We start from the raw sequence: 14,728 nt of genomic DNA, 5'->3' as shown, positions 1-14,728 counted from the left end.
CCGTGCATCGCACGGTCATTAAATCTAGTATCTATCTATCTGTATTAATAAATGAAGCTTTTTCCGAGCGATTACAGAGAGTGCAAATTTTACAAACTACTTAAAATTAATTAACAACTAAAATAATTTTAAAAATAATCATTTCAAGTATTACCTAGAATACGTAAAGTTGGTTGTTACGGTGTGTGTATTTGAGATTTTCATAGATTAAAATTCTATGAGAATAAGAAACCTAAGAAAATACTATTACCTAAATGTGTATATATATAATCCTTCCTTTCTCCATGGTTTCCTTAATTATGCGTGTTAGTTGTTATTTTTCTTCTTATTTTTGTTTCTCTAATTATGTACCACTTGATTTTGTTTGTAGGTACTATACAACGACAAAGTATTCAATTCTACATGAACAATATGGTCATATGGATGACAAGAAACGGGAAACTTCTTCGGAAGATAACAATTGCCGGACGAGTTGACGAGTTGTGAAAGAGAGCTATGGTGCAACAAAACAACAACATTCATTCATTGTAAGGGCATAATCTATAATTTCGTAGTTTGAACTAAATTAAATTGACTTTCTATATGATAAACTATGTGATTTATTTTGCGATGCAATGATTGTATACAAATAGTGCATGCAGCTGACTTTTCTACACTCTTTGAAAAAACCCAAACCTGGGTTACTGTAGCTAGCACAGTACCCTTCTTGTTTTTCCCGATTTTACCCCTTGCTACCCCTTGCTATTATTTGTTTTGTTCTTGCTTCTTTTCTTTCCTCTATTTGCCATTCCCTTTATCTCTCTCCTGATTGCTATTTTGTTTCTTCTTGCGTCCTCATTTTCTTTTGAGTCGACTATTGCGAAACCCCCTCTTTTTTTTAATCCTAACCCTAACCCTTGCCAAAACAATCAAGATTAACAACAATAGCAACCAGGAATTGAATGAATCCGACTGGTACGAACATGTAGCAGGTAGGTTTTCCTGTTGATTCTTGTGATTTTCACCATGGTGATTACGACTTGAACAACAATGGCCATTACAACTTGAATTTGATCATTTTTTCTTTTGTTTCTCAATTAATTATACTACTGTCCACTGATTCTTTTCTGTAATTGTCTGCATTTTCAGGCGATTCTTATCTTACTCTCAGAGAGATGTGCATTGCATGGAGGATAAATGGAGATCATTTCAGTGACGAACTTCATCAGCTAGGCACATTGGTATCACCGAGGTAGTGTGAATTTAATTAAGTTGTTGATCCTGCTGTGGGGTTTAGTTTTTGTTTTGAAATTGATTGCATGCAATAATTTGGGGCAATGGCAAATTCGAACAGGTATTGGCTCAAACCTGGATTGTACTCCGTATATAGTAGTTGGGTTTGGGCTTTTTTTGTATAACCACTTCTCTTTCGCTTCATATACAGGAGAAAGGTTTTGGTCACTCATGAAAACTTATCCAAATTACTGGTGAAATATTACAGTGTCTGCGACCGCGGTGCATGGCTGATCGATGAGGTGATTTGCTTGGTGAACTTCAGTCATTTCCATAGGACTTCCTGTAGTTATGGATGCTTGTTTCTTAATGCTTTTTAAAATTTGCCTTTTTCTTCGTGATACAGGTCATCAATGTGTATCTGGAACTGCTGAAAGAAAGGGAAAGACGAGAGACGAAGAAATATTTGAATTGTCAATTCTTCAACACATTCTTGTATAAGAAGGTTAGTAGTAGTTTTATATGGTGTTCAGTTTATGCTGCTTTGTTTGGAACCAAGTTGTAGTTCATATAGTTAATTTGAGGCTATGAAATAGTGACTGGTCCATTTTTGCTTACAATGTTGTTTCATTGGAAAATAGAAACTATGCTAAAAAAGAATTTACCGATGCTAAACTTCTGTTTAGGTGAACTGATGTTCACAGTATTAAGCATCGACTGATATTTAGGTTATTAATGTCGTGCTTCTTGAAATTTGAAATTTGCAGCAAAGAATCTGATCCTTGCTGCAGTTAAGTCTATGACGTTGCATGAAGAAGGAGTTGTAGAACTCTGGGATCTGTCCAGCAACTTCATATTTTCCGAGGAAGAAGTAAGAAAGAATTGTGCTCGAGCGTCCCTTCAGAAGCTACAAGAACTGAATAATTGTGTGGTTAGTGCTCTCTTTTTCAATTACACTCCCCACTGTCGATCTTCCCTGTGTTTAGTGCTTCCATGTCGCGGGGTAATTGCTATGGTACGAGTACCCTGTTTGATTTTGTTCCACTTACTGGTGGGCCAGTCAATGCTTTGATTTCTACAAAATTGCTAAAGTATGCAAGATGGATGTTTAAGACGATTTTAATGGTGTGGTTATGTAGCTCCTAAGATCACTGCATCATTTGGCTGAGAAGGTGTGAGATGCAGGGGATAAGGGTATGATTGATTGCTTCCGGGCTGAACCACGGTGGTAAGAGGTGATGGTGGTGGTTTAACGGTAAGTCCTTAGCTTCTATGTATAATGTACGGGCTGCCATTTATTTAATTTTGACACCTTAAACTTCCAAAATTCTACTCATATTGACTGAATTATAATTTTTTTCATTTTTCCATTACACTCCCCACCGTCGATTTCTGCCTTTCAATCCTGGCCTTCTGTTTCATGTTTTTCCTTTCATTCTCTGCCTCTCATTCTCCCTTTCTTGTTCCCTTTTCTTGTTCTCCTTTCATTACCTTTACCCATATACGACTTCCTTCTAACTCATATATTTGCTCATCTTTCTACTACCCTGGTGATTCCTTTCTGCATCTTAGAGATTGGTTAATCCTCATCAATTTAGGTTTTTTTGGTCATTTTTATTTTGATCTTTTTGCTCTATAGTCACTACATTCTTTCCCCTTATATTTCTCGCATTACTCAGGCCTCATTTTTTCCTTTGTTATTCGTATTCTTCGCTGCTCCACTCATTTTTACAACCTCAAATTCCTTTTTTTTTTCCTCATACGCATTTTTTCTTTTTAATTCAATATCTCAATTATTCTTTTTTAATTTTAATTTCTCTAATATTTGGGGTCTTTAATGGGTTCACCTCCCTTTAATTTGCCCTAATACAACTAATGTATTAGCGACATAAGTGAACGAGGTGGTGGCATATAGAAGAATAATGAGACACAAAAGTTTAGAGGAGTTGACCGTTTAGGTGTGAGTTTTTATAAATACTAAACCCAAACTTTGTCCCCTTTTTTTTCATGTTTCCACTTTCTTTATTTCCCTTACCGTTACTTTATGTCTTTTACTGAATTGGATGCTCTCTAATATGGATAGCTTATATCGTTTGTGATACTGCTGATATTGCCGTGAAGTTGAAAAACTGATAGTATTTGTTGGGATTATGAATTGGGGTTGTATTATTCTGATGTGGGTGGTTCAATCGAGCAAGGCGGAGAGACAGTGTCGATTTGAGGCTTGTTATGGGGGTAATTAGCATTCTTAAGATATGGTAGCCATGTTAGGGGCCTATTTTTTTCCCCAGTTATTGTTAATGTTTGTATTGGTGTTTTTATGTGGATTAATCCGTGGTTGGTTTATTTGTTGTGGGGTGATACACAATCTGAGTTGTTGGTATGTTGATTTATTGATGAATTTTTTGTTGTTTTTGGTACGATTATTGATGGTGCAATGTTTGTTTGATGTTGGCTCATTATTAGATGCTTTTGGTTAATGGTATGCAGTGAGTGAGTTTTTTTTTTTTTTTTTTTAGAATTCCACACACTTCTTCCGTATTGCTACGTCGGGTTCTACCAAATTGTCGGATCTTCTGATTTCAGACATTCTTGAAATTAGTCCTTAAATACAGTTGGTTTGAAGCTTATTAAAAATAAATGTTTGAAAGTGAATCTCTTTTATTTCATTCAAATCGATCTAGCTGATTGGAAATTTCTACAATCTCCTTGTTAATAAAGACATTACGGTGATAACTCTTAAAAAAGCTGTATAGTCACACCTTGCAAATTATGCATTCTCTCATTTTGAGATGAGCATCTATTAAATGTCATTTGGCTGTTTTACCAATCATCTTTTCTCTTTATGTTGTATCAGTTTTTTTTTTTATAGTTTTATTTAAGAACTTTTGAGCAGATTGTGTTTAACAAAAATATCTCGTTCTTGTGACCCTTTTTTCTCTACTCACAGGAAGTACATATGCTGAAAATGTTGCTCCTGAACATAAAGTTTTACCTGCAAATTACTCATTAAAGATCAGGCTGATGTCTGTTTTTTGTCGGTCCATCACAGCAGCAAATTGTTTCCCTTCAACACTGCAGTGCATTTTTGCCTGTATCTATGGTACATTTTCTATGCTTTCTATGGTTACTGAAAATAAGGTCTGCGCAAAGCTCTTTCTAGAATTCACGATTTCTGATGACTGGAGATTTTGAACGTCTGTTCTCTTAAACAATTCAGTCGTGATCCCTATGTTCAACACTGATCTATGGAACCGTACCCATGTATTGTTAACACAGACAAGCTGTATGGTGATTTTGTTGTCAGTTAGTAAATTGTAGTCCTTGATTCTATGATTTCGGTTTTTATTTAGTTTTTTTTGTTTGTTCACAATTTTATTTTGTAATTTTGAGTGTTTTTGATTGATTTTGAGGTTTTTGATTGTGTTTATGCTGCGGTTATTGTTGTGTTAGTGTGATTTTGTTGGCGATTATTGAATTGTAGTAGTCGATTATGTGCGGTGCTTAATGCTGAAATTTCGAAGAATTTATGGATCTGGAAATGCACATAATATTGGCTGTAGGATTGAGTAGTTGTCGAATAGCATGGTTGCCGGGGAGCATTCACTTAGTTCCTTTAATTTGAGTGTTTTTTTACGATCTCCTGGGTTGTCCTTTGTCAATAGTTGATTTGGTATCTAGGTCTAAGCTACAGTCATGTAGGTTCAACAGTTAATAATTTTGAAAGACGGATGTTGAGTTTAGCGAGAATCAACATATTGGCTTTTGTGCCTGATCACGTTCTTAGATTTAGGTCAATGTCATGTTGTTGATGCCCATAGCTATATTCGGCTAACTAATTACTGGGTTTAGAGACTGTTCAATTTATAGAAGCTTGGTAGTTCGGCATGTGAAATCGTGAATCTGGTCAAAGAACCGTAAATAAATAAGATTATCAGCAAGAACTTTACTTGGCCGCTAGGCTAGCGCTTACAGGAGAGATTCAATTAATTATCTCATGAGACTCTTTTGAAATTTGATGACACCTAAATTATTTTATTCAATTTGAATAGATGCCATGTTCCCAACTGATGTGCATGAGCTTGCTTCTAACCGACTGTTGAGCTAGCCGCTACCATATGATCTGAAACAGCTTTGTTGATACAGAACTATAAAAATCAGTTTTTTTTTTTGCTTTATCTTAATCTTTATTAAGAAAATAAAGGCTCTTTAAAGTTAGTCTGCTTACTAACCATGTTATTTATCATGTTTCTTGTTGTTGTAACATATCCATTCCTTGATATGTAAATTCATACTCACATATATGCTAGCATGGGATCTCCGGGTGTAAAGTCGCTCCGGGCACCTGGAAAACATTACTTCCATTACTCAAACAGATTAGCACAAAGTATTCTAATCTGCCGACCAGATAGCTAAATTAATGATATGTTTCACCTCTGGCCAACAACATTTATGCTTTACCCCATTTCAAACCAATGCTTAGGCATTTTTACCTCCAGTATTAATTATAGCATGTTGAAGTCATAAGTTTAGCTATATTCGATAATCAATTTAGAAGCCCTACAATCTATAAAGTTTAGCTAAAGTATTTGAGAATTTATTGAGAAGTTAAGGTTATATTTGATATGTCGAATTCTGAATGACCGGCATTCCTTGTGTACTATTATTTTATCTTGCAGGTTATCACATTAGGAGCTTATTATGCAAGGAGCAGCTGTTGAGAACCATATCACTCATACACAGAAAATTTACGTTCGAAAGGTATGTGAGTAAGCCTGGAGGTAGTGCACAATGGAATAACTTGTATCTCTGTGCATTCTGAAAACCATATTTTTCTACTAACTTTCTAAGTTTGTTTATTAATTCCTTAAGAGCTTAGATAAACCTATAACGACGTAAATCATACTAGCGGTGATTTAGGAAGTACCTACCATGGTAAGGCTTTCTTAAACCTGGAATTGGGTTACATGTTAGGGAAGCATGTTGAACAGTGCTAGAATATTGCGTAGAGGTGATTTAGAAAGTACCTACCATGGTAATACTTCCTTAAACCTGGAATTGGGTTACATGTTAGGGAAGCATGTTGAACAGTGCTAGAATGTTGCGTAGAAAGTTACCCCTTCACATGTGTGATTTCTATGAATACTAAGTTTACTCGGAAAGTGAGACTACCAAAAAAAAATTGTGCTTTTATTATTTCACAAATAGTTACCCCTTAGACATGTGTGTATCATTTCTCTGAAGACTAAGTTTACTCGGAAAGTGAGAAGCGATTGATCAGGTTTTGAGTTTGTTTAAGGTTTATAGCCAATAAAAGAGTTTGTTTAAGGTTTATAGCCGAGAAAACTGACAGCGACTCGACTAAGTTAAAACAAACCCTTAATAATAATGACCAGAATCACCCCAACTGACCCATATCCCCAAATACTTGAGTCCCAGGGCATCGAATGGTTGGGCGCAAAAACACTTAGGATGGAGATATTTTTGGTGCCATGTGGTTCTACTTTCCTTGAATATGGATTAAATTGTATGGCAGAAATTAGAAGAAAATCACGTGGTCATAATTTCCATCTCTTAACGTTATACATATAGTTCGTATGTGGTGTATCATTGTAGATAGCATAAATGGTTGTTCTGCTTTAACTAGCGTCTTAACAAAAACATCTAATGGAAATACGCCCTCCATTTCATCTTTGGTTAGCATAGTTTAATGCCCACGAGCCACAACTTCTATTTTCTGATTGCTTACTTATCTGGTTGTTAACAAATAAGTATAAATTTGTCAAGCTTTAAATGGTCATATAAGTTGGCTTTTGGGGCTAGCTGTTTAGCCATTGCCTGTTAGTGTGACAATAGTTTTTTGTTAAGCTTAGAAAATTTACTATGTATATGGCAGATGCCACTTGTGACTTGCCGAAGGCATTGATTGTATATTGATATCTGTGAATCATTGATGCTTTCTGCAGGGCAACAAAGGAGACATTTGCTTACTTGTAGGAGTCACTTTGCGACTTCAAAGAGATACGTTGTGGCTTCAAAGAGATTAATCACGGGTGATATAAGCATTGTGCATTACTCCGTACTTTGTTGCTAGGCTCCAAATTATTGTTTTTTTTAATCTCAATAGGTCATATAAGTTAATTTTTATTTAGAGTAGAAAATGGGGTAGTTGGTTGTATATATTGATATAGCAGCGTGATTCACATGGACTATTTTATAATATAAGCTGCGAGATTCACGGATACACGGATACTAAGCAGTTAAGTTTGAACTGTTATATAATACAAGGAGCGAGATTCACATGGACAAGCCTAATAAGTGTAATAACCAGCTTGCCGGTTTAGTAATAGTTCCCCAGACGTGGCGATTTAATTCCACCTTGTAGCACGATTATTTTTGTCGTTTTTTTCACAACTATTCACCTTATAATTATATTTTGCAAACTATCACGTTTTCAAACATCCTCCCCAATTTGTGTATTCATTAACTATTATGTTTAATCCACCATTTCAAATACATTACTAGCCGCGTCTTTTTCCTGATCTAATAATTCCTAACTATTGGTGCATACCGTTTTGCCAAATTGGGGGTGCAACAACTAGTTCTTTCAAATTTTCAATCTTTTATTGCCGATAATTATTTGTGCGATATCTCATACGAAGTACCTGTTTAGTTTATAGTATATAATAAATAGAAAAATTCTCACCAAATTGTTTAATATAACTAGGAGAATGAATTATTATCGTATTGTCTTTATAACACGAATTACTTGATATTTTGATAATTATTTGTGCGATATCTCATAAGAAGTACTTGTGTTGTGTGGTTGTTTATGATGCTAATCGCTATATTATATTTCTTAGCCAAAAATATATGATTATTTAAACATACTAATAGTAGAGCTGGCAAGTCTGACCCGACCCGAGTGACCCGACCCGAAACCGAGCAAACTCGACTCGACCCGAACCCGATAATATATTGACCCGAAACCGACCCGACCCGATTCGATGACGACCCGTAACCCGACACGACCCGATTATCAGTGACCCGAACCCGACCCAGACCTGACCCGATATTGATCCGACCCGATACTGACCTGATTAAATTGATGACCCGATAATTATTAAGCTTAATTTTGATCAAAATGAAAGTGATTTTATGTTTAGATGGATATGTTTGACTTAGTAATGAATTAATTAAACCAAATAATAGGTTAAAAAATAAATTTAATGGTAAAAAATTATAGTAATGCGATTAAGTTACCGGACCCGATAATGACCCGACCCAAACCCGACCCGACCCGATACATCATTCGACCCGAAATGACCCGACCCGATTACGACCCGAACCCGACTCGAAAGAGTATGCTGACCCGATATGACCCAAACCCGATATGACCCGACCCAACGTGACCCGACCCAAACCCGACCTGACTGACCCGATTGCCACCTCTAACTAATAGTACAATTTGATGCTTTATTTTAAATTCTGTATAAGAGTTCTTCAGATGAAAAAGGTAAACATTCAACAACCATATCACTTTTATAGTTTTCTAGCATAATGGAACTAACATTCAAAACAAATTCTTCAAAGTGGGATGATTTTAATATAGAAACAATTTTGCCAAAGAATAATATCTAATGTATGTCCTGTTTTATTCTGACATTTTTTTTTTTGGATGGGGTGCTACATACAAATACTACGATCTAAGTTACAGAGTATTTGATAAGCTCTTTTATCCAAAATTTCGGACAGTAATTTATTTTCGTTTATGAATTTATTTATTTTTTTTTTTTTTTTTTGAAAAAACCCCCAAAGGGATTACTGACTATAAAGACGATCAATGATCACAAAGTTCGCAATACACCGTGGGATTGACGTCGCATCAAACACCACCTCACTACCGATAGAACTAAAATGCGAAAGTTCGTGAGCTACACTATTACTACTACGACTAATAAAAGACCAAACAACTTGTATAAAACCGTCACAAAGCTCCAGGATGTCCTCTATCACGGCAAAGAATTCGTTCCGGCCAGTTTTCTTCAGCTGCAGCGCCTCAATAACCTCCTTGCAGTCCGACTCCATGATAACATATTGGCGTCCCCTCCTCCTTGCCATACGAAGAGCCACGAGCACGGCTTCTGCCTCCGCAATTCGTACTTCAAACTCCGCCCTCCTCCTCTCCGCAGCACCCCACATAACCTCCCCATCATGGTTGCGACATACCACCCCTAACCCCATCCCTTTACCTTCCTTCACCCCTGCATCCGTATTGATCTTAACCCACTCCCTCCCCGGCCGCTTCCACGCCTTCCTTTGCTTCCACGCCTTCCTTTGCTCTGTATTGGACACCCTCCTCTGCCCCACCTCTTTCCCAGACTTCAACCTCCTCTCCTCACTCTCCTTCTCTACATCATCCAGCTCCCTCTGTAACTCCCTCACCCGTCGGATCACCCGCTCCACACTCACCACCTCCTTATCAAACAACAGCTTGTTGCGCACTTCCCATATCGCCCACACACCTAGCATGAATGTTTCTACTTCCTCGTGCTCCAATTCCCTCCAAACACCCTCCACCCACTCCCTCACCCTCTCATACCCCCACGAAGCTCTCACATCCACCCCCAACCCCGCCCATAACCCTTCCACCCAACCACAACCCCGTGCCAAATGGAGACAAGTCTCCATCTCGCACTCACAAACCGGGCACAAAGCAACAGTATTGAGTATTCTTCTAGCGAGATTACACCTCGTAGCTATAGCATCATTACAGAATTGCCAAAAAAATATTTTCACCCTCAGTATAACTCGAGCTTTCCATATACGCGACCACAACCATTTTTCTCGGCCCTCATCTGACTGACCCGTGTCCACACCGAAGTCTCCCACAATCTTTCTATACGCTGTCTTCACCGAGTACGCACCATGCTTCTCCCATTCCCACGTCCATCTATCCTCCTGCTCCTCACCTCTGACCCGAATGTTAAGAATTCGGCTTTGCTCAAAAGGGAGAAAACAGCTACGCACCTTCGCCACATTCCACCCGCTGCCATCCTCATTTAGAAGTTCGGCCACAAGCATCTCGTCATCCATCTCCCCTCTTGGTGATAAAATCATGCGTGACTCTGTCCCCGGTATCCACGGATCATACCACACCTTAGTGCTCAAGCCGTTCCCTATGCACCTTCGAATACCCAGACCTAGCACATCCTTAGCTTCGAAAATACTACGCCATGTATAACTCGGATTCGAGCCTAGTTCAGCTTTCAAGAACGAGGATGTTGGGAAGTATTTCCCGCCAAGAACCCGTGTCATCAAACAGTCCCGGACCGTAAGCATACGCCAAGCCTGTTTCCCGAGCATCGCCATATTGAAATCGTGAAAGTCGCGAAAACCTAGACCCCCAAGCTGTTTAGGTTGGCACAATTTCGATCAAGCCACCCAAGGTATCTTCCTTCTCCCATTTTCCGCCCCCCACCAAAACTTTGAGACCATTGAACGTAGTTCATCACAAAAGTTCGCTGGAAGCTTGAAGACGCTCATCGCATATGTAGGGATTGATTGGGCCACAGCCTTTATCAACACTTCCCTACCCGCCTTCGATAAAAGCAAACCTCGCCACCCTTGTAATTTCCTACTCAATTTCTCACGAACCACCCGGGAAATAACTTGCTTGGAATGACCAATAACCGTGGGGAGACCCAAATATTTCTCTTGCTCGGCCACAATCGAAACACCCAAAATAGAAGCTGCCTGAGACCGTCTATCCTCGTGGGTACATCGGCTAAAGGAAGCCGTGGTCTTCTCATAATTAACACGCTGCCCTGATGCCATCTCATAGCTAGTAATAATATCCTTTACCTTACGAAACTCGGCTTCCTTGGCTTTGACAAAGAGGATGCTATCATCAGCGAAGAAAAGATACGAAACAACAGGAGCCCCCGGAGCCACCCGTATCCCGTGAAGAGACCCCACCTCAACTGCTCGACGAAGAAGACCCGAAAAAACTTCGGCACACAAAATAAAGAGGTATGGAGACAGAGGGTCCCCTTGCCGTATTCCTCTACTCGGCAAAAAGGATTCCGTCTGCCTTCCATTCACTAATACGGTAAAGGAGACAGTGGATACACAATGCATCACCCGTCCTATACACGCATCATCGAATCCCATACTCCGCATCACCCGCTCAAGAAAGGACCACTCCACCCGATCATATGCCTTCGACATGTCAAGTTTGAGAGCCATATGACCCACACCCTGCCGAGCATTTTTCATATGATGAAATAACTCGAAAGCAACAAGGATATTATCCGTAATTAACCTACCTGGGGTGAAGGCCGATTGATTCTCCGAAACTATCTCCCCTAGAAAAATTTTCAGACGGTTAGCAAGGACCTTTGATACCAATTTGTAGACAACATTGCATAGGCTAATGGGGCGGAAATCCACAATTTTATCCAGCGCTTTCTTTTTAAGGATTAGTACGATCTGAGTCTTATTCAAGCCAGGCGGGAATGGCGCTCCAAGGAGAATACTCAGCACCGTTCTAATGACTAAAGGGCCCACAATGTGTCAATATGTCTGATAAAATAACCCATTCATACCATCCGGACCCGAAGCCTTCAAAGGGTGCATCTGATTCAGCGCGGTAATAATTTCTTCTTCCCTGTAATCTGCCCTCAGAATTTCATTCATGTGGTCCGTGACCCTTCCAGCAACAACATCAAATACCTCATCCCGCCGTACACCATCCTCAGCTTTAAACAAACCTTCGAAGTAACGGACAGCCTCATTCCCCACGGCCTCCGTTCCAACGTGCTCCCTGCCATTGTCATCGATCAGCTTCGGAATATGGTTCTTTTTCTTTCTCTGCCTGGCTTTGCGATGGAAAAATTTGGTATTCCTATCTCCTTCTTTAAGCCAGAGGGCCCTCGACCTTTGCCTCCAAAAGATCTCCTCCTGCTTGAGTAAATGTGAGATCTCTTTCACAATGGCTTTCCTTTCGCGAATCGCCCTGCTCGACCTACACCCTTCATTTAGCTGCGCCAATCGTCTCCTCTTACGTTGGATGTCCCGGAGAATTTTTCCTATGCTTACACCCTTCCAAGCCTGCAAATTGATACGTGCATTTTATATAGTCTTTTTAGCCTATTTTATGCGCGTATCTTTATGCTTTTATCATGGTTTTATGCTACGAAATGCCCCGAATATGCTACTTTGGGTTATTTTGTCTTATTTGCAGAAATGAACCAGGAAGTAGTGAAATCGAGCCTTTTACCGTCCTTTTAGCATGCATTTGGAGGAAGAGTGAATTTAGAGTGGAAATGAAGCTATTGTGAGATGCGCATTGGAGTAAGGAAGTTAGGCGAGCCAAGAGAGTGCTTCAATTTGCTAGTTCCTGCTTGTAAGAGCCATATCTCGAGTTCTACAACAGTTATTAAGGTGATTCCAGTTGGAGGTGAAAGTTTGTCCTTTTAGCTTTCCAATGCCACCGGAATCACCCTATTTGACCAAGTAACGAAGAAATGGCAGCCGTTTGAAGTTCAGTGCGCGAAGCAGGAATTACGCGCTGAGAAGTGCTCGATCGAGAACTACTTCTATTCGATCGAGAGCCAATTTGCTCCATCGAGAGCCACCTATTCTGGATCGAGTGATTAAAGGGAAAGAAGTCCTCGATCGAGAGGAATTGTTCTCGATCGAGAGGAATGCCAAGGAATATCACTCGATCGAGTGCTTTAGTTAGTCGATCGAGTGGATTTTTGCTTCGGGCTGGGCTTTTTAGGTTTAATTCCGTCATTAGGTTTAATAAGCCCTATTTTCTTATAAATAGGAGTCGTATGTCGATGTAAAATCTCTCACACACTTCACTACTCTCTTTTCTCCTCTCTTATTTGTTCCAATACACTGTTACCTTGTTCTCTTATTTAGGATCATTAAATCAAGAACTTATTTCTTCCCTTTTATTCTTCCTTTTTCTTTTATTGCTTTTATTGTTTCTCCTTTTAGTTGCCATGTCTTATGTTATTAGATTAGCAATTGCTAGTGTAGTACCCCGAGCCATGTGTAGCTAATTTCCCCTAGTATGTTAGGATTAGGGAAGCCGTGGTAGCGATGCTTTAATTGTATTAAATAGATTAGTCTTGCGATAGGAATTGTATTAGGCAATTTAATTGTTATCCGGTCGAATGAATGCATGCGGGAGACCAATAAATTTAGTTAACCCCGACCTGGATCGAAAGATTGGAAGGGAAGGCTTGCTTAATTACAATAGGGTATTGCAGTGAGGGCGAAAGTTAAGCTGTTTACGCTCTAGGGCGGTTTAAGGACCGAAAGGTGACGACCATAGCTCTTCTTATCAATAGTCTAATCGCCTTAATATTCCCGATAGTATAAGATCTGATAGCTGCCACGGTGGACCGACTCTTAGCATACTCCCTTCTCTCTTCTTCGTTATTTTCTCTTGCTTTTATTTCCTTTTTGTCTTAGCCTCATTAGTATAGTCAAAACAATCAAACACCCAATCGTGACATTTAGACAGATAAATAGACAAATAGATAGTACACCGCCTCCCTGTGGAGATCGACCCTACTTACCGCTGACTTCTGTTAGTTGTACTTAGGTATTTTATTTTTGGTACGAAACGACAGTATCAAATTTTGGCGCCGTTGCCGGGGAGGCAATCTATTTATTTATTTGTTTAATTTTACTGTTTTTTAGCCTCGGGGGATTTTTCCCTTGAGGCCGTTTTAATCTTTTGTTTAGTCTTTGTTTTGATAGGCCTTACAGGTACTACCTAGACAGTTCTAGGTGAAAGACAGTCAAGGGAAGGCTTGAGTACCTTTGACCCATCACCGATGTCCCATTATATGGAACAGTAGGTGATCGCTACGGGAGATGTGGTTCTCACGAGCACAATGCGGTACTGTAGTTGTGCCGCCACATCCGCCCTATCAATGGCCACCGCAACAAGATTCCCCTGATATACAAGAAGAAGACATTGCGGAGCTGAAATCCTTGATGGAGGCACTGGCATTCCAAGTGCAAGAATATGTCTCGCGATTTGATGAGCTCGAGTCTGCAGTTGCTCAATTAGCGGTGAGATGGGAGAGAGAAGAGGTCGCGGAGTCGACATATTTAATGAGAATGCTTGTATCACAAATGCAAGAGAGTGATAGGTATATGGACGCTCGAATCCCTCGAATCGGAGTCACAAATAGCTCGGTTAGCGGTGAGATGCAAGAAGAAGAGGTTTACCTTCCGAGAGCGGTTTTTCTCCGAGGAAACCGTGTTGCCCAATGATGAGGATGACTTCTATGACTCGGACGACGAGTTCCTTTCGTATTTCAACGCCCCACGTGAAGATTTCAGCTCTATGCGGGAAGAATCACTCGATCGAGTGACTTATAATGGTCGATCGAGTGAATTTCTAGAAGACAGTCCTCGATCGAGTAATATCCCTTCTCGATCGAGTGACATGCGGGAGGATAGTTCTCGATCGAGTGATGTTGTTACT

The 14,728-nt window shown here is 39.6% G+C and overlaps 1 protein-coding gene across 2 annotated transcripts; it reads left to right on the top strand.

Annotated features, from left to right (window-relative positions):
- The first annotated feature begins 778 nt into the window (after nt 1-778).
- Nucleotides 779-7,527, top strand: LOC141587094 (ubiquitin-like-specific protease ESD4). 2 transcript variants are annotated; one of them, XM_074408517.1, is made up of 9 exons: nt 779-971; nt 1,151-1,231; nt 1,424-1,514; nt 1,619-1,717; nt 1,980-2,143; nt 2,273-2,467; nt 4,163-4,315; nt 5,892-5,973; nt 7,179-7,527. In XM_074408517.1, the coding sequence occupies exons 2-5, from the start codon at nt 1,155-1,157 to the stop codon at nt 1,989-1,991; spliced, it is 279 nt and encodes a 92-aa protein (XP_074264618.1). In that variant the 5' UTR covers nt 779-971; nt 1,151-1,154; the 3' UTR covers nt 1,992-2,143; nt 2,273-2,467; nt 4,163-4,315; nt 5,892-5,973; nt 7,179-7,527. The 2 variants fall into 2 exon arrangements, with proteins under 2 accessions (XP_074264618.1, XP_074264619.1); XM_074408518.1 differs by lacking the exon at nt 2,273-2,467.
- Nucleotides 7,528-14,728: the final 7,201 nt, after the last annotated feature.

The sequence above is a fragment of the Silene latifolia genome, chromosome 6, assembly GCF_048544455.1.
Source record: "Silene latifolia isolate original U9 population chromosome 6, ASM4854445v1, whole genome shotgun sequence".
Taxonomy (NCBI): Eukaryota; Viridiplantae; Streptophyta; class Magnoliopsida; order Caryophyllales; family Caryophyllaceae; genus Silene; species Silene latifolia.
This window is presented reverse-complemented; position numbering and strand designations above follow the sequence as displayed.